The sequence below is a fragment of the Hyperoodon ampullatus genome (assembly GCF_949752795.1).
Source record: "Hyperoodon ampullatus genome assembly, chromosome: 18".
Lineage (NCBI taxonomy): Eukaryota > Metazoa > Chordata > Mammalia > Artiodactyla > Ziphiidae > Hyperoodon > Hyperoodon ampullatus.
In genome coordinates, this window is record NC_136931.1 from 5,465,818 (window position 1) to 5,486,672 (window position 20,855).

Consider the following 20,855-nt stretch of genomic DNA (forward strand, 5'->3'; position numbering starts at 1 on the left):
CTGCCCTCCTGCCTTGCCTCTTCAGGTATGTTCGAGGCTGACATTCCTCAGCAGGATGCTGGCTTCTGAGGAATGCAGATGTGAGCAGTGGCACAGAGAGAGAGGGAAGGAGAGAGAGAGAGAGAGTCCAGCCTTTTCCCAAGAGGAGGACCTCTGCAGTGCTTACTTCTGTTTGCACAAAGCTGGGTGTAATGACACCAGTGGGGCGATGCCCAGGGCCAGTCTACCAGGAGCTGATGAAACGTGGGTCTCTGCTCCCACCCTTTCCGAGGCCTGTCCTGGGTCATGCTGCATTAAGAAGCCCTCCGTTGTCTCGGGCCTATGATCTGATTAATGTGATTTGTCTGGTGTGGGGTCTGTGTGTCAGGGACGGGAGGAAATTGAAAACACTTCCAATAAAGTTACAGAGATGCAATTTAACTAATATTTCATCAAGTGTCAAAGGAGGGTGTGGACCACTGTTCTGGAGGATTTCAAGGCTGGAAAAGCTGGCTCTCATGGCAAGGGTAAAGAATCTGGGGTTTGTTGTCCAGAGGAAGGAGGCTTTGGAAGTGATCCGACAGTAAGTTTTAAGCCTGTGACAGGTTTGGGGATCAAGGATGCCTGCTTTCTCAATGCTTCCTTCTCCTCTGAGGACAAAAGAGAGAAGAGACTTAAAATGCAGGGTGGATTATATTCAGCTGAAAGAGTAACTCTTTGACAGTTTGAAATAGGTTCACACAGCAACTAAGGGTGTTCCTGACTAGAAGGTTTTAAAGAGGACACGGCTACTCATTTGGCAGAACTGTTAGGATTCAGTCCTGTGGGGAGGAAGGACTTCCCCAGAAACCACACAGTCCTGAGACCTCCTCTAGTTCTCCTGTATGCCGACTGCTAACTGGATAGGGCGGAGCTGCTTGTGGTTGGGCTGCAGCATGGCCATGTCCCCCCACCTCTCACTGCAGAGGCCCTAGAGGAAAGATTCAGACTTGCCAGCCTTCCTTGCAGCTGAGGGTGGGCACGTGTCATCCGGTCAGTGACACATCATTGGAAATTGTCTGGAGGACCCATGGAAAAGACATTTTTTCCCCTAATGAGAAGAGAGGGGCCCATGAGGGCACACATACTCTCTCTCACTTGCCTGGCTGCCTCCTTGCTTCCTGCCTTGGAACACAGCAGCAGGAAGGTGTGATGCCTGGGGCTTTGACAGCCATTTTATGTCCATGAGGAAAACATCAGAAACATCTGTGGTGCCACCTGCTGGCTCTCTGACACCTTGAGCTGCCAGCCAATCCTAGATTGGCCTACCTTCATCTAGTTATGAAGATCATGAAATTCTCCTGACTATTTAAGCCACTATCAGCCTGGCATTTGGTTACATACAACTGAAAGCATTCCTAGCTAATGCACTGGGTTGCTAGCAAGGTGGAGAGCCCAGGGCGCATGGTCAGGCCAGCCTCCAGAAGGCTATCCTGGGTTTTTTTTTTTTTTTTTTTTTTTTTTTTTTTTTTTTTTTGCGGTACGCGGGCCTCTCACTATTGTGGCCCCTCCCGTCGCGGAGCACAGGCTCCGGACGCGCAGGCTCAACGGCCATGGCTCACGGGCCCAGCCGCTCCGCGGCATGTGGGATCCTCCCAGACCGGAGCACGAACCCGTGTCCCCCGCATCGGCAGGCGGACCCTCAACCACTGCGCCACCAGGGAAGCCCATATCCTGGGGTTTTAACTCAGGTGCACTGAGAAGCAGAGAAAGCTCAAGGCCCTTTATACAAATTCATGTGGCAGGCAGCCAAAGAGGGGATGCCTCCATCCCAATTCTGAAGCAAAGGGAGTCCAGTTGCTAGTAAAATGGAGGCCCAGGGAGGGCCCCAGGCTCTGTGGGCACCTCCTCCCCAGGAATTGCAGGTGCAAATTCCTTGTCCTACGGCAGTGCTCGTCCACAAGGCTGTGCTCTCCTGGGGCAACTCTCCCTCCTATTCTGACCCTGCAGGTATGGGGCAGGCCCAGGAACCTGCATTTCAGCTAGCATTCCAGGTGACTCTTCTATATGCTAACATTTAAGACTCACAGCACTGTGGGCCAAAGGAGGCGTGTGGGGAGAGGAGGACACTCTTTTCCAGTCTAGCTTTGCTTGTATTTTATTTTCCTCAAGCTGTAGCAAACACAGGTCGGGAGAACGGTGCTCCTGCAGGGTTTATGTCGGGGATGTATATTTACCCAAGCTTTGTCTTCCAGCTGCAGGTTTGGAAAATTGCCTGATGCCTACTATAGATACAGGGCTAACCTTAGAGAACAGCCAGTGGCTATGTTTTATTTTTTTACGACTTTAACAGCTTTGAAACTATAGCACTGAATGTAGGAGGGCAGTGCCAGGATCTCCTGGGAGTCCTGGCAAGGGAAGAAGAACTGGGAAGACCCAGAGGCTGCTCTTTTCAGGGAGACGTTTGGGGCTCCGTTCAGACGAGGTTCTGAAAAGGACAGGGAGAAACCTAGACCCCTCATCCTCTGGAGAAAGCCGGAAACTTCTCTGAGATCTGCCATTCTCAGTGGCTCCGGGTTCTGCCCCCAGGGATGTTGTGGAACTTTGTTGGTGTGAACGTTTATATGGCCCTGCGGCTAGGCTGAATAATGACCCCACCCCCCAATATGTCCATGTTTGAATCCCTGGAACGTGTGTTACCTTACATGGCAAAAGGGACTTTGCAGATGTGATTAAGCTAAGGACCCTGAGCTGGGTAGAAGATTCTGGATTATCCAGGTGGGCCCAATGGAACCACAAAGGTCCTTAAAAGAGGGAGGCAGGTGGGCTTCCCTGGTGGCACAGTGGTTAAGAATCCGCCTGCCAGTGCAGGGGACATGGGTTCGAGCCCTGGTCTGGGAAGATCCCACATGCTGTGGAGCAACTAAGCCTGTGTGCCACAACTACTGAGCCCGCATACCTAGAGCCTGTGAGCCACAACTACTGAGCCCGTGTGCCACAACTACTGAAGCCTATGCGCCTAGAGCCTGTGCTCTGCAACAAGAGAAGCCACCGCAATGAGAAGCCCGCGCACCGCAACGAAGAGTTGCCCCCGCTCGCCGCAACTAGAGAAAGCCCGCGTGCAGCAACGAAGACCCAATGCAGCCATAAATAAATAAACAAACAAACAAATAATTAAATAAATAAAATTAAAGAACACTGCACACACAAAAAAGAGGGAGGCAGGAAAGTCAAAGTAGGTGTGACAATGGAAGCAGAGGGTCAAAGTCAGAGAGAGATAAGAAGATGCTGGGTTGCTGCTTTGAAGATACAGGAAGGGGCCATGAGCCAAGGAATGCATGCAGGTGACCTCCAGAAACTGGAAAAGACGAGGAAATCAATTCTCCCCCGGAACCTCCAGAAAGAACCAGCCCCACCGACTGTAGCCCTGTGAAACTGATTTTGGACTTCTGGCCTCCAGAACTGTAAGAGACTAAATTTGCGTTGTTTGAAGCTCCCACGTCTGTGGTCATTTGTTATAGCAGCCCCAGGAAACGAACACAGGCACCATGTGCCAGTCACATATTAGCTTGTGAATCCTCACAACAACCTGGAGCGGTGGGTTGTACCATCATCCTCATATTACAGATGAGGAAACCGAGACGCAGAAAACAATTAAGCATCTTGGCCGACGGCGCACAGGGAGTATGTAACAACGTTCCTGCTTGGTCCACTAATACGATTACTATAAACACGACCGCTCCCTGCGTTTCAGGAAAATTGCTGCACCCACCAGAAAAGAAGCTGTGTTCCAACGGACGTTCTGGTCTGGCAGCAGCTCTCCCAGAACCTCCCAGACCCCTTTCCCCCAGGACACGGGGACCACCAGCCTCGCATGCTCTGCTGCCACCCCCTCCCTCCCACATTTCTGAGCCCTCCCGTTACATCACTGTCACTTTCCTTCTCGGTCCCCCTGCAGCAGAGAGAGGTCAGCTTGCTGGGCAGCAGTGCTCACAGGCGGTTTCACAGGGAGAAGCCTCCTGTGTGTGTAACTATCTGCTGTGTTTGACAGTAACTGCAACTCTGCTAAGGAAGATCAAGAAGAACTGTAATAATGCACAGTCTGTCCATGGATCTTTAGAAAACCTTCACAGGTCCCATTTTTGCATATCTTTGATAATTCGTTATCAAGTGTATGGAGAATCTCATTTAAAAATTAAGTTGTTGTTTTTTTTTTTTAAGGTTACACAGAAGTTTAGGTCTTCCGGAACCTGTAGAACAACTTGGTTTTATAGCCATGAGGGTACAAGCACGCCCCTAAGCTGAAGCCTTTTCCCATTTTAATTCCAGGAGGAGGAGACAGCGGCCGGTCTATCCTCGACCTGGGGCCCTGGGTGCTCGGGCGAGGAGGGAGGGGCAGTTGGAAGCACCCTTACTTTGACGACGGAGAGCATCCCCTCGTTGGTTTGCGGGTTGGTGTGGATCTCGAAGCTCTGCCCAGGGTTCCCGTTGATGATGGTGTAGGTGGCCCTCCACGCGCCTGTGGTAGGATCGTCCTTGTCCTCAACTGTCAAGTTGACAATAACTCCCACGGCTCCTTCCTCGACTGTGGCTTGAAACTGCAAACAAAGTGGACCATTACCGTCACTATTTTTGGAAAAACAAAAAACAAAAAACATAGTGAAGACCATTGATGGCACTCTGACCATATGCCTGGTATTGGGCACATTACCCATACCATCTCGTTAAATAACAAAGACTAACATAACAGAGGAAGATCGTGATGCTGTGTGTGCCAGCAGATGATATGCTTCAGGTTCTCTCCGCCTTATGCGGGGCCATGAGGCTGAATTCTCTCCTACAGGATGTGGGCAGAAGTGATGTTTGCCGCAGCTGGCCTGGGTTCACCTGGGCTGAGGGTTAAGAGAACAGCTGTGCCTCTTCTCTGGGCCCCTTTCCTTCTAGCTACCTGGATGCAGACAACCAGGAGACCCAAGGGGAAGGTGGAGCCACAAGAGGGAATGAGCTTGGGTACCTGAGTCACCACATGGAGGTGGGTGGGAGCCTGTCCTGAACTGCTGTTGAATGAGAAACAAACTTGTATTGAGTTTGAGCCTTTATGCATTTTTGTTTCCATTTGTTCTTGTAGCCTTGTTACTGAATGCAAATCTGCATGCCCAACGCGCAGTGAGACCAAACAATACCAAAACGTCAGAGTTTGGAGCAGAGAAAGGTTTACTGCAGGGCCAGGCAAGGAGATGTATGGCTCATGCCTTAAAAACCCTGAACTCCCCAAAAGCTTTCAGCGAAGCCCTTTTACAGGAAAGGTGAGGGAGGGGAACGGTTAGCTGTTGCAGACTTCTTGGTGTCGGATCCTTCGTTCCTGAGGTCAGGTCACCGTCGGGTCACGGTGTTCCTGTAAACCTCCACCAAAACAAACGTTACTCTCTGTTCTGACAAGGGCGGGCAAGGTCCCAAGGCTCAACTTTCGCCCTCTGAGGTCCAGGCCCTGGCTGAGGGCGGGGGGGGTCCCCGCGGCGGCCAGTTACCCTGCCCGGGAGCGTTCGTCCAGCACCCAGGCTGGGTCCTCCCGCCAGTGCCCAGGCCCGGCTGGCAGTGCCCTCAGGGCCAGGTCCCCAGACCCTGCCCGGCCGTCATCAGTGAGGGAGCCAGGCACCCATGACCCAGCCGGCCCTCAGGTGCCTCAGGCCACCCAAGGGTTCGGGCAGAGCGGGCCGGGTCCCATGGACCCAGGGACACCGCCGTCGCCATTAGGTAGCGGAGGAGGGGATGGGAGAGAAGTTCCCGCGGCCTCAAGGCCTAGGCCCGGCCAGTGGGCGGCCATGGCAAGGGCTCTGGAGCTCTGCGGGACACAGCCGCCAGCCTGTCCTGGGGCCGTCCAGCTCACCCACCGCCTGAGGCCGGGGAGGGCCTGGAGGGCCCCAGGGAGAAGGCCGCCGTCCACCTCTTACCTCTTGCCAGGAGGACCACCCTGGGCGGACCGTTGGCCGAGCGACCTCTAACTGCCACACTAAGTGTCTCTTGCTAACCCTCCCGTGCTTAAGGTCTCGCGGTAACGGTTGCGTGGTAACGGCTGTGCTCCCGCCCCGCCCCTATTACAGCCTCACCCACCCTAACCGACAAGGTAACCAGATAATCACACCGCCATCGCTCATCTATGGAGGGACGCGGATTGGAACCCCAGTGTTTGACTCCAGAGCCTCTGCTCAATTGTAGCATCTTCCTTAGTGAAGGAAGACAATTTCACCCCTCCCACCCCTGCCCACACCTAGCATGACTTTAAAAGGAAGGAAACATATTTTCTAAGGAAACATATAAATCAATTGTTTGGAGCTTTGTTGTATCTGTGTTTTTATTGTGACACATCTCAAATATTTGTTGCAAGTAGGTGTGGTGAAAAATAAATCAATAAATGAAAAATCAGCTTAGAGAATTTCACGAGCCATCATTAGCACATTGCTTTGAGCTGGAAGCATGAAGTATTGTTTTGGTGCTTACCTCTGTACACTACTGGTGAATAGTAATCTGTTTGCAAATATTTTATATACAAGTAATACCAATAAGCTGACAACAAGAAGAAGAAATATCCTGGAATTTCAATTAGTAGGAAAGAGAATCTAGAGACAGTAAGAGGATGTCAGAAAGCCCTTATGTTCAAAGACAAGTAATTTGAGAAATGAGGTTTCAAAAGCGGTGGCTGATTAATTGCCTTACAAATCATTAATCACGAGCCATAATCTTGATGCCTTGGGGGAGACGGGATGGGGACGGGAACTAATTTGTCTATCACAACTCAGCAAACCTGGGTGAGCTGTTTCCCTTCCCTACAAGCGGTGCTGGGAAATTCCTAGAACATGCACACTGGATGGAAAGGAGCTGGAGTGAGGGGGAAGTGGAGGATACTGTCACACAGAAACAGCTCCACGAGACAATTATTTTGACTTGATTCCTCTGATTCTTGTTTAAGTTAGGCCTAACTTCTATCTTTCCCCCATTATCACAAAAATTATGGAATTCCTGAGCTTGAAATCTAGACTGGTGGTTCCCAGCCCTGTTAGAATCTCCTGGAGGGCTTTTTTAAAACACTGTTTTTAAAAAAAAATAACCCTATTCCAATTTAGTCGGTCTGGGGTAAGGCGTGGGTTGCAGTGTTTTGTTGACCTGCCCAGATAATTCTAATATGTAGTTTGGATGGAGAAGCATGAGAGTTCAAGGTCAAGAATGGCCAAAGTAAGGATGTGAGAGCCTGCCCTTGTGCATTGCAAGCCTGCCTGGGTCCCATGCTGAGGGGCCTGCAGTGCATGTGGGATCAGTAGGACGGAGAGCTGTGATCAGCTACTGCTGTCTGCCATGTGTCCAGGAGTGGACACACGTGCTATCCAATCCCACAGGTGGCAGATAAAGAAACAGGCACAGAGAAAGAAGGAAGGAAGAGGTTTGCCCGAAGTCCTTGAGTGAACCAAAGGTCAGATACAAATCTCCTGGACTCCAGTAACGTCTGCTTTCCACGAGTTCTATTACTCATGCCCACTCAAGAGTTCCATTGCTTAGGCCAGTCCTCCACCCCCTGCTGTGGTCCAGAGCCAGAGGACTGATTCTCTGACCCTCCTGATCACAGCAGACCTCAGCTCATAACCTGTCCCTGTGGCTGTTCTGACACCTGTACCTTGGGACACCAGGCAGACAATTCAGTGGGTTTGGGAGTGCTAAGACTAGAGGATGCTGGAAACCATCAGTCAGGTGAGAATGCCATTACATCCAGTCCACAGGTGAGGAGTTACTTTGTCAAGGCAGGTGAATGTCACATTGCTGAGAGGAAGACACTATAAGAACAGATCACGATTTGAGGAGGCTGGAGGCTCCACGTGTGTCTGTCTTGTTCAGGGCTTTCTCTCCACCCCTTGCATAATGCTGGGTGCATAGAAGGGACACAGTAGGTGTTTGTTGAGTGAATGAATGGTCTTAAAATAGGAAATGGGGCCTGGCATCAAAGGTGAGGGCTGAGAGGAAATGTGAAGGGATGAAGCTATACTGGAGTGAGACTAAGAGAGGCTGGCATGGTGATGGATGCCTGATTCTGCCACTTGCTTGGATGGTGCAGGGCAGGAGGGATGGGTTGACCTCCCTTGTTCTCCAGAACATCTCTAGCAGGGATGCCTTATGACTTTCGAAGACACTGGGTATGTTACGTTTGTTGGTCCCTCCTACCACATTTGATTTTCATAGGCTTTAAAAATTTCATTTTTTTCCCCCCTGATGTGAGGAAAAAAATTAAAATTTTATTTGACCCTAAAAAATTCGTGGTTTTTTTTTTTTTGCTGATTTTAGGAGTTTAGGCATGCGCTTATGGCGCCTGGTCCCCAGTACACAGCACAGTGCTGGACACATGAAGATCTTCTGGATGGATGGATGAATTTGTAAAATTAATACTTAGACCATGTATAGGTGAGAAAAGCCTGTGCAGTTTCTCCCATGACACCTTTTCATGACACCCACCAAAAGGCTGGTGCAGAATACCTTTTCAGTGTGTGGGCAAATGAGTCCAAGTGGAACGGGAAGGTGATAATGTTTTAGAGATTCTCACAGCATGCATTACGACCCGAATATAGCCTTAGATGTAGTAATGTGTCCACAGCCACATTTACCTACCCTCCATCACCCATCCATCCATTTATTGATCCTCCATTCATCCATCCATCCTTCCATCCACTTATCCGTCCTCCATCTTCCATCCATGCATCCATGCATCCATCCACCCATCTGCCCATCCATCCATATTCCAGCCAGCCAGCCAACAAATACGTGTCAAGCGGCTTCTGTGTACCACGCATGGTATAGTATTAAATTCTAAAAAATAGAAAAATAAAAAAATAAATTCTAGGGATACACTAGTAAACAAGACAACAGACATGGCATATGTTTAATTATAAAACTATGTGAAGTGTTGGGGAAGAAATAACATAGCTCTTGGAGAGCCTGAAGCTTGAGGGGCGTGGTGAGAGGGGGTGGTGCCTGACCCAGTCTAGGGAAGGTCATTAGGGAAGAATTCCCTGAGAACTGAAAGAAGAGGAGTTAGTGAGATGAAAGGGGAGAGAGCCTTCCTGGCATCTGGCACAGCAGGTGCAAAGGCCAGCGGTGAAGGAAGCATGGGGCATTTGTGGACCAGAGGGGAGGTGGGTGTGGCGGGAGAGCAAAGGAGAACTCGGGGAGAACTGTTTGCTATTGGACTCCAGAGGAGAATTGAGTCAGATGATGCACAGCCTTGTGGGCCAGGGAAAGGCATTTAGAATTTGTCTTGAGAACCAAGTGAAGCCTAATCAAGGAACTGGATTATGTTTAAATCTACTCCTGGGAGAATTCAGGAAAAAATCTTTAAATACCGAAAACATTCAACACAATTATTAGAGTCTTTGTTAAGACCATTATCTGATTCTTGCATAAACTATAAAGCCAGTTTCCTTGAGCATCCATTTAGAAACTCATTATTGCTTAATTAAATACTCATTCTATTTATTCTATTCAATGTTTAACCCCATTATGTAATTCAAGAATGGAAAATTAAGTAGATTAAAATGAAACAGTACCATTTTATATTTCTACAGCAATGCTCACTCTGTGATTTAAAAACAACAGACAGACATTAATTTACCATACTAGAGCAGGAGGAATTACGGATTGTAACATTACTTCATTTAATTGGAAAAAAAATAAAGTTACTTTTCTGTTAAACTGTGCAGCAAATCAAATACGAGATGCAAAACGTGTTTTTACATAATCAGTGTGGGCGGCTGCCTTGGGACATACTGAGTTTCATTACCTCTCTCCTCTCAATTCAGAACTGAGTTATTTCAGTTTCTTTTCTTTGCCAAGGTGAGGTGAATTCTGTGATGGACATTTAGGAAGAGACTACTTGGACTTGCCACAAAGGTTACCCATCACCAGGGGAAGAGGGGCTTGCATTTGAATTTACACTGAGAATGAACACTGTTCCTCATAGAGCAAAGAGTTGGTCGTTAAGGTTAACCTGGAAGATGGAAATAATGATCAGCAGGCTAGGAAGCCACAGGTGGGGGAGAAGTGACAGCTGATGACTTTAAGGGACAGGACACACGCAAGCCTGCCTGCTAGATCGCTGAAGTCCAGGTTCATGAGCTGCTAACCCTGGGGTTTCATGGAGAATTGATGTTGAACTTGAAAAGCTGGGATATAGTCATCTGGGCCCTGGCTTTTAAAAAATTAAAAGATAAGGCCCCGGAAAGTTTTACACACTTCAGTTTCTATTTGTGAGGATAAAAGGGTGAGGGAGACATCAAAAGAAACTGAACTTGCAAGCACTTTTATGAGTCTGTATTTACATAAACGATGCAGCTTGTTGGAAAAATCTAATTTCTTGCTGATAGCCTAAAGGGTAGAAACTGTGATTGCTATAAATAAGATCATATATTTAAGGATCCTGGCATAGAGTAAGGAATCAGTATTTGTTAGCAATGGTGATGATGATTGATTTCATTCTGTATCATATGAAATGCTTACTAATAAATTGGAGAATATGGCTCGAACCCCTGGGACTCTTTCTGTTTTTATCACAGTCTGCCTTCCATTGTGGTTGTCGTGTATAGATAGCTTATTTCCCTCGGTGGGTGTGGAAGAAGGTCTGGGCTCTTCAGTCGTGTATACCTGACACTCACAAACTTGCATATCCTTGTCTTGATCTTTATCACCAAGACAAATGATGTTAACTCATCACACGCACATTTAGAAGGGATAGCTGCATCAGATATCTGGTTTCCTTCTATCTATGATTAGGAGTCATCCTGGGGTAGAAAGATGCAACACCTCATTTAAATAAATAGTCATTAAATGTCTACTGCATGTCAGGGGGTCTGCCAGGCACAAGAAGTACAGCAGTAAATGAGAGGGACACTATTCTCTCCCCTCATGGGTTTACAGCTCAGCAGACTGACACATTCCCTCCTGATCACCCCATTTTCTTTATATGCTTTGCTCACACAATTCGTTTTCTACCATTTGTCCACTGTCATTCATCCCAGGCTGCATCTATGTTTGGATATGACTTAGTTTACAGCTAATGGTCATTTTAATAAATGGTGCTGGGGCCATTGGCTAGCCATATGGAAAAAACAAAGAATCTTGATTCCCAACCTCACACCATACAGAAATTGTGAAAGGTAAAACAATCAATGTTTTAGAAGAAAACATAGGAGGACATTTTAATTCAGCTTACAGCTAATGTTTATGTGTACTTTATATATATGTAACATAATGTAAAATATTTAAAATACATATAAAAATATAAAATGTAATTATATATATAAAGTACACAATATAATATAGATAATATTTAAATAACAAACTTAGTAAGTATAGAGTTTATTCAGTATTTTAAAGAAGGCTTTATGTCTAAGAAGTGATGAACAGCAGAGCCCCACAAGGGACTCTAGGTTACTTGGCTGAGAACCACGGTCTGCTCATCAGCAAGCCCTCAAGACAACCGTGCCTACTGAGTCCCTCCCTAGCCATGTCCCAGTAGGATGTGCATGGACAGGCCCCGAAGTAATACCAAGATGGGAGGGGACCATTTGGGAACCCGACAGCCCATAATGGCCCCAGACATTGGTGAGCATCTTTTACTCATTTCCCATCTAGTCAACACTCTCTCTTCTCTAAATATCGTTTGCTCTTTGAAAATGAAGAGTGGTGTCAGCCCTTTGGTTTTCAACACCCATGGGAGACAGTTCACAGAGAGAAGACGTAAAGCAGATGCTAGAGCTGGGCTTTCCGGCAACTGTGAACAGAGACTTCCCCGCCCTCTCAGGTGCAGGCAGCCTGGGGCGTGTACCTCTCAACTGTGAGACGGATCTTGTCTCTGTTTCTGAAAATGCCCAACACCACCTCTTTCATAAAGTGAGAGTGCTATAATTAGACATTCAACTTGGGGATCATTTTTGTCTAGAAAATACAACCTGAGGGGAGAAGATGACAGTGTACATGTGTTGGAGGGTCTCACGATAAGAAGAATGACCAGTTTTTCTCTATTCTCACTGAGAAAAAGGAAAGTGAACTAAATTGTACGTCACGTGCCAGAGATGATAACAGTCTAATGGTGGATGGCAGTCTTCCTTTTCTGAAGATTCTTAACGTTTCTGAGTAGATTTAGTTCAGGGTACCTGTATCCATAAAACATCTGAGGAAACTATACCTTCCCCAGCTCCTGCTGAAAAGAGTGCTACTAGAGGGCCATTTGTATCACACGATCCCAGCTTTTGTTGCCAGAGCTGACTGGACCCACAAGTGGCACTGGACTCACAAGTCACCAATCTATTGGCTGCTTCATGAACGATCAGATGATTTCTCTAAGCATATGAACTCAGAGAAATAGAGCCTATATAATCAGAGAGCAAAGGGTCCTTAAGTCCTAAGTTTCTGAGTAGATGAGAAATGGAGTGGCCATTTTTTGTCATTTGGACATGAACGAATAGATGCATAGAGAAGCAAAAGAACGGACACACTGAAAGAAAAACCAAGAGATCTTGGGGGCACTCAGAGACAGACAGATGAGGAAGCATCCTTGATCTCCGACTGGTTTCCCAGTCCTGCTCCTGTTCCCCTGAGGTTCCCTGTGCTTCTTGTGTGGGGAAGCTCCCGTGCCTCTAAGCAACCCCATCTCCTCTCCAGCCGTCTCATGTGAGTTTCTACTCCTTGCAACTAATGGAGCCCTGGGAAAACAGCTGTGGTGGATGGATGTCTCCCTCTCTCAGGACGTAAATGTGGTCCTTTTGATGAAGATTTGGTTTTCACAGATATATCCTCAAATATTTTTTCTTTTTCTCTTTTACATCTTGCTATGGAAGTTTTCAAACAGCTATAAAAGCAGACAGAATGAAGTAATGAACCCCATGTGCCATCATCAGGCTTCAGAGATTTTCAACTTATGCTCCCATTGTGCTTCATCTACACGCCCACTTCTCCCCATTCCTGTCTTGTTTGGAGCAAATCCCAGACATATCACTGAGTCTGTAAATATTTCACTGCTTGTCGCTAAAAGTTAAAAACTCTTTTTAAGAGAACAGAATCAAAGTCCTCTCCTGATCCAACTATCATTAATTTCTTCTACTGACAATTATTCTGTTTTTCTTTTGTGCCAGATGCTTTACTGAAAGTATCTGCAAGTTATTTCTATTGTGGGGAGAGAGAGTCCCTTGTAGCCGCGGTAAAGAACAGTTAGAGACCGGCCTATTAGACTCCTCCGTGGGTTACGAGTCTTCTCAGTTAAATGTTACTAAACATTTGTGTTTAGTACGCCACACACTGTTACTAAACAGGTGAGGAAACAGAAAAGCTGAATGTGGAAATAGTTCAATGATAATAAGGAATAGCAGCTCGATGGCAAAGAAACATGTTCCTGAGTGGGGAGGACTCTGCAGAGTTGCTGGCACGCCAGGCAGTGTGGTCCTTGGTCCAGGAGAGCCGAGGCACACGTCTCCTAGTGGATGTGACCCCCAAGCCCCCACCCCAGGGAGCCCTGGGCCGGGAGGAGAGCTACGTGCCTGGAGGGCTGCGTCTGGGGTCCTGTTCCAACGAGAGGAAAGACCAAGTGTCACGCAGCCTCCCAGCTCTACAGGTGCCGGGGGATGAGCCAATAGGCAAGAGAGGGAAACAATATTCACTTGGTGCTCCGGCAGGAATTATCCTCCCCTCCCCACTCAGTGCACTCTCTTCTGTATTGATTCATTTCCTAGGAGGAGTTTCCATGGTTGTTGCAGACACAGAGGAGGTGCTGGGTACCTGACTTCGGAGGAGGATGTCCAGACAGGTTCTGGCTTGCTGGGGGCCCGACGGTCCACCAAATTTGTTTATGCAATTTTTCCTCCACGTGACCTCGCCTACCGAAGCTCCTCGAATTTACCAATTACAGACGCATACTGCAGCTAAAAAGTAAGTTTTCAGGAAGAAAAGACTCAAATACTGAAACATATCTTTTTGTCCTCAAAACAAAATGAGAACACACAGCCACTGAAGACTGGCAGAAAAATAATACAGCTGGGCAATGGTTCTCAAACTCTGTTTCTTGGAACAAAGACTGTTTGAGGGATGGTGCAGGAGTCCCACGAATGTACCACGTATTTTCCTCTAAACAAGAAAGACTGAAACTGCCCGAGGAATCTGCTAGATATATTTTATCCGTTTTATATATTAGAGTTCTTGTCTAAGATTTTGCTTGGAAAAAAAAAGTTTTGCTGCTGAAATGAAGTTTGAAAATCACTGCCTTAGGGAACTGATGAAATAAATATTACATGTGATGGTGAGAGAAAAATAAAAACCAAGGAGCAAATATGCCTGCATTGTTTTTTCTGCACATGTCCGGTATGGAAACTTTATTTCATCTGACATTAATCTCTCTCCTTTGCTTGAGTTTCTCTTTTTAAAAAACTGAAAGAAAAGGCAAAACACACTTGTACATTTGATGAGATAACTGAAAAATAGCTTAATTTTGAGAAGCAAAGAGATTTTCTGCAGGGATACGCATTCGACACAAACATCTGAATCTGGATGAAGAATGACTTTTCTTTAGGAACAATAGCATGGTCTGCTCTAAAGACTTAGAATTTGGTTTATGCAATTCTGCAAATTTACAGGTGTGGAAAATTCAGTGAAATGGGGCAAGTTCTGATCTACCTCTAACTCACGGGTAAATTCTGTAACTTCTTTGAGTCCAAGTTTGCTTATCTGAGGCGTAGGGTATCAGGCTAGAGCAGGAGTTCTTAACGCTGACTGCACATTAGAATCATCTGAAAACTACTCATGATCTGAGGTCCCACATTCAGAGATTCTCCTTGGGTAGGGCCTAGGCATTTGCATTTCTGAAAACTCCCCCAGATGGTTCTGATGAATGGCCAGGAGGTGAGAACAGTTGCTTGAAATGACTCCAAAGGCCCCCTTCTAGTGTTAGGATCGAACTTTAAAAAGATCGTTGTGACCTGTTCTAGCTTGTGTGGGTCCTAGCCGGTGTTGGGAGTGCCAAAGGATGCCACTGGTGGGACCCTTGAGATTTCTTACAGTTCTCTGATCCAGGAGTCTATAGGAGCTGCTAAAAGACCAACGGAATACATTTGCCAATGAAATCACAGGGCTATCTCCTGGAGGTCATCTTTTTCATCACCTCAAACAGAAATCCTGTACCCATTAAGCACTCATCCTATTCCTCACCCCCACCCCCCCACCCCAGCCCCTGACAATCACTAACCTACCTTCTGTCTCTATGGATTTACCATTCTGGAAATTTCATAGAAATGGAATGACACAATATGTGGTCCTCTGTGTCTAGCTTCTTTCAATTAGCATACTGTTTTCAAGGTTCATCCCTGTTGTAACCTGTGTTGGTACTTTGTTCCTTTTACTGGCTGAATAATATTCCACAGCTTGGATGGACCACATTTTATCTAACCATTCTTCCACTGATCAACATGTGGGCTGTTTCCACTTTTTGGCTATTGTGAATATGCTGCTCTGAACATTCATGGACTTTTTTTTGTGTGTGTGTGGTACACGGGCCTCTCACTGCTGTGGCCTCTCCCGATGAGGAGCACAGGCTCTGGACACGCAGGCTCAGAGGCCATGGCTCATGGGCCCAGCCGCTCCGCGGCATGTGGGATCCTCCCGGACTGGGGCACAGACCCGTGTCCCCTGCACCGGCAGGTGGACTCTCAACCACTGCGCCACCAGGGAAGCCCATGGACATGTTTTTATGTGGACGTATGCTTTCATTCCCTTGGGCAGATACCAAGGAGCGGAATTGCTGGGTCACATGGTGACTCTGTGTGTAATGCGGTGGAGATCTAAGTCATTCACCAATATGCAGAGAGTGCTTGGGTGGCACCTTTTAAACACATGAGGGCATGTACTGTTTGCCGGCTTCTCAGAGCTCACTGCCCCCTCCTGTGTGAGGAAAGGCAATATTTGAGAATGAAGCTTCCCTCTTTGAATGGCAGGAGGGGTTGGGAAGAAGGGGGATCTATGGGCACCTTATCTCCTTTGACTAACCCACTTCAAGTAGCCTCCTTTCCCCTATTTGCATGTGGTATCACTCAGCTTAATGCAGAAATGAGACAGACACCCCGGAGCTCACGGAGAAAAAGCCCTGCTCCATGCGTGCCCCTTGCAGCTGTTTCTAACTAGAGAAAGTACACCTTTAATCTCCTGAGCAGTAGGAAAATTGACACACTTGGTTAGGCTCCTGATGCTAATGCCCCAGTACAAATAAGGACACGAGAAACCTTCTGCTTTCATTACAAGGGATTTGTACAATTCACACATGGAATTGCCTTACAGCTTCTAATTTATATTTAAATCCCAAATGTTGTTGTCAGAAGAAACTGCTCTAAATCCATTGTCTGTGTCTGCACGATTGATTCCTGTTTCAAATAGACCCCATGGGACCAACTGTAATTCCCATCAGCACCTCTGCATATTTCTTCCCAGAGGTGGCTTGTGGTGCTTCTGAGAACATCTGAGTCCCACAGGTAGAAGAGATGCATGAGAATCATGCCCTTGGGAATCAGACCCAGTGAGAGGGGAAGGATTAGAAAAATCATTCTCTGTCTCTTCTGGGCTCTCATCCCAGGGTGGAGTCACACCGGAAGTCTGTGTGGGGAGAGAGGTGCCCCGATGGCCATCTTTCATGTTGAAAAGAATGAATGATGGAAAGTTACTCATGTTTAACACCCCCTGAAACTCTGTAACGTATTGGCTGTGTGACCTTGGTCAAGTCACTTAACCTCTCTGTGTCTTGATTTTCTCATCAGCACAATGAGAAAAATAATAGTCCCTACCCTTATAGGATGATTATGATGACTGGGAATATTTATAAATGTCAAGATGAATGCCAGACACGTAATAAGCAATATAGGCACATTGTTATCATGAACACAGACAGAAAGAACACAGAAATGAAGTTTGTAACGGTGCACATCAATTACAAGGAAAGTGACCAGAGAAATAAACTTTGTTCTTTTGGGCTTTTTTTGCTGTCATTAGAGTAGACTAGTTTTGCTAAATAATATTTCTGACAATATAAATTTCCCTTGTTGTCTAAAACTACTTAGACTTGGTGTCACGTATAATCAGAGGTGTCCTGACCAACAGTACTTTTTAGTTCCTAAATGTATTTTAATCTAACTTAGGGCTTCTTAAGAGCAGTGCTAGTGACACTTCGGGCTGGATAATGATTTGTTGGGTTGTGGGGGGGGTTCTGTGTAGGATGCTGAGCAGCATCTGTAGCCTCCACCCACCAGATGCCAGGGGCACCCAAGCTGTAAGAATCAAAAATGCCTGCAGACATTGCCAGATGTCCCAGGGGAGCGTGTGTGTGTGTGTGTGTGTGTGTGTGTGTGTGTGTGTGTGTGTGTGTACAATCCTCCCTGGCTGAGAATCACTAATCTAGCTAAACCAGGTCAGGGGCTCCCTAACAAGTATCTGCCTGTAAATGGCAGCCCATGAGCTCCCCCAGGGCAAGATTTATCAGCAAGTTGGCCTTAGACTCAAGTCTCATGGGAAAACTGAAATAGCATAATAACATTTTCCAGGGTAATTGAATCAGACATTGCCAGAAAAACATTCAAGGGTAAAACTAAAGACTGTAATTATTATGAAAATTATTGATGTAGTTTTCATTACTCTACAATTTTTGAATTAGCCACTGATAATCCCTTTTATAAAAGAAGAAAGGTAGTTTTTCTTGCTTTTCCTTCTTCTTGACACTTGCCTGCCTCTCACTTTTCAATAAACACATTCAAGCCTGTGCATGCTAAGTGGACTCAGGTGCAGCAGAGACCCGGGCCCTCCTCTGAGGGGCAGCCCTGTCACCTGCGGGGCTTTCGCGATGGACCTCGGAATTTTTCTATTTGGTCCAGTTAGAACTATGTTCAGACCCAAGCTTATTCGGCAGTGAAGAATTACTGTCCGTGATCCATTTTCCCTTCCCAATTCTCCAAACCCCCGTTACTCGAAGTGTGGTCCCTGGGCCAGCGTGGATATCACTTGTGAGCTAGTTAGAAATGCAGAATCTGGGGCCCCACACTAGACCTTCAGAATCAGCTTCCAGGTGATTCAGGGCTACATCAAGTCTGAGACGTCTGCTCTTGACCGCTCTACCAACTCTTGGTGACTCGGCCCTTGCTGCCTGACCCTGATGGGCAGAGAGGCCAGAATACAGGTGCCCTCTATGTCCAGCACTCCCAGCCTGGAAACCTGGAGACTAGAGGGCCTTCTCCCTCCTGTTCAATGTGAACTTCTGCCCTGGGTCCCACCCCTCCCCTTCCACCGTCAACTCCTGTCCTGCTTCCCTACCTGCCAACTCACTCCGCCTCTCAAGTCTATAACGTGTTCTAGACTCTCCAATTAAGAACACAACAACAAAACACGCACAGCGAAGCAAAAGCCTCCCTCCACTCTTCCGTGGCTCTCATTCCCTTCGCGAGAGGGGCCTGCATTTCCTTGGCCCCCACTGTGCGAGAACACAGCACTAAATACCCTGGAAGTTGCTGTGAGGGCTAGGGGACACAAAAATCAGGACTGCAAATTTATCTGCAATTAAGGAACAATATAACTGGTCATTGTTGAGGTGTAATTACAGGAGAAAACATACTGTTCAAGAACCCTTACCGGGTCTGCTGAACAGGTGCCAAGGAGGCTTTTCATGAAACTCACACGTAACAGGCCAGACACTGTCCAACCCCAGCCTCTGGCTGCTCCACGTGCATGGGGAGGGCCGTAAGGAGGCTGTATTGTGAGTATGGAAAACAGGAGCTCTCACAGAGTTAAGGACTTTTAAGTAAAAAACTGAAGTCTTCCAGCTTGATTTTTCCCTCCCTAGTGACAGGTGGGACAGTGAGAACTGCCAGGTAGCACGGGAGAGCCTCTGGGAAATGAGACAAGCTGAGGGGAGAGAGAGGAGAGAGTGGGGAGACTGAGAGAGAGACACACAGAAAAAAAGAGGTGGAGAGAGAAAGAGAGAGCCAGTGGGGGGAGGGCAGTGCCGGGAAAGAAGGCAGGGCTACACATGCGAAAAAGAGAGAGGCATCTCCTGGCTATTGTAAATAGAGCTGCAATGAACACTGGAAGCAACTTAAGTGTCCATGATTGGATGAATGGATAAAGAAGATGTGACACATATATACAATGGAATATTACTCAGCCATAAAAAGAAACGAAATTGAGTTATTTGTAGTAAGGTGGATGGACCTAGAGTCTGTCATACAGTGTGAAGTGAAGTAAGTCAGAAAGAGAAAAACAAATCCCGTATGCTAACACATATACATGGAATTTAAGAAAAAAAAAAAAGGCCATGAAGAACCTAGGGGTAAGACGGGAATATAGACACAGACCTACTAGAGAATGGACTTGAGGATATGGGGAGGGGGAAGGGTAAGCTGGGACAAAGCGAGAGAGAGGCATGGACATATATACACTACCAAGCGTAAAATAGATAGCTAGTGGGAAGCAGCCGCATAGCACAGGGAGATCAACTCGGTGCTTTGTGACCGCCTGGAGGGGTGGGATAGGGAGGGTGGGAGGGAGGGAGACCCAAGAGGGAAGAGATATGGGAACATATGCATATGTATAACTGCTTCACTTTGTTATAAAGCAGAAACTAACACACCATTGTAAAGCAATTATACTCCAATAAAGATGTAAAAATAAAAAAATTTTAAAAAAAGAAACAATAAATGAAAAAGAGAGAGACAGAGAAAGGGAGCCGAGAGAAGCAGACTGGAGAGGGAAAGAGAAAGAAGGAGAGATAAGTAAGTTAGAAAATAAAGACAGGAGCAAGAGATGTAGAAAGAGGGAGATGGGGGTGGCTTACGGGCTTGGATTTGCTTTTTCTTAAAGAAGAAAATCTGGGCAAGTCAAGAGCAGCGTTTCAGCACTTTTGGCATTCCCAGGGCCTGTGCCAGAAGGAGCTGAGGACAGAGATTTCCATGTTAATAGAACCCAATGGTTGAGGCCTCCAGTCTAACTACTTAGAGCAACTGCAGTCGAGAAACTGAGGAATCAGGGACTAAGCCAGGACCCCTGGGAGGAGGGGTGACCGTGTCCACTGCCCCCACCCAGAAAAGATGCTGGTGGGTCCTGGGCCCTGGCCGTTGCCTCTACGATAATTACCAGGAAGCCCAGTCTTTTTACAACAGTTTCTAAAATCAGTGCATTAGACACAATTGGATATGATCAAAATGATCCTTCAAAGTCTCCAAAAGGGTCCTTATGGAGACTCTCATGGCCCTGGGAGGCTGTTCTACTCTTGGGCCACCTTGTAGGAAAAATCTACATGTGACTTCGAGTGTATACAGACTTGTATAAGCTAAATGTTTGGATGATGAGTCGTCTGTGTTTCAGTAACCCCACATAGGTCCTTCCAAGGGATGGGTTTGCGTCTCCTGAACTCATCTTTTTGTTGCCTTTACAAATATTTAAGGAGAGGTTGCAAACCAAGGAACCACCCAAAATCTGTGGTCCTTAGCCTCCAGTTACCGTATGTGAAGTTTGTGTTTTTAACGCATCTCAGAGGGCCTGCCCAGGGCAAGGGAATTGTAACAGGGACCATAACAGGCATGGTAGCTGGTAACTTTCTGGGCCCTGGTGGGGTCGGCCAAGGGGACACCTGAACATAATCTCTTCCTTTTTGGCTGGAGGGCTCCCCATAGACATGCAACTGAAACAGCACCCTGCTAACAGCCACCTCTGGACAATACTCATTCTTCACATGTCAACTTGTGAAGATTGTTGAGGATGAAAAAATGGGCCATTCCTGGGGATACACATGCTAGTTATCCTTGAACATGGAAAAATCCATCACTTTGTCTTCTCTGTCAATAAGAGCA

The 20,855-nt window shown here is 46.8% G+C and overlaps 1 protein-coding gene across 1 annotated transcript in view; it reads right to left on the minus strand.

The window, feature by feature from the left end:
* CDH13 (cadherin 13) overlaps positions 1 to 20,855 on the minus strand; it is a gene marked incomplete at both ends in the record, with an annotated part of 1,025,013 nt that overhangs the window by 100,044 nt on the left and 904,114 nt on the right. The window contains one exon of the mRNA XM_079724018.1: positions 4,374 to 4,556. Within this exon, the coding sequence (XP_079580144.1) occupies positions 4,374 to 4,556 (183 nt within the window). The remainder of the gene's footprint in view (positions 1 to 4,373; positions 4,557 to 20,855) is intronic.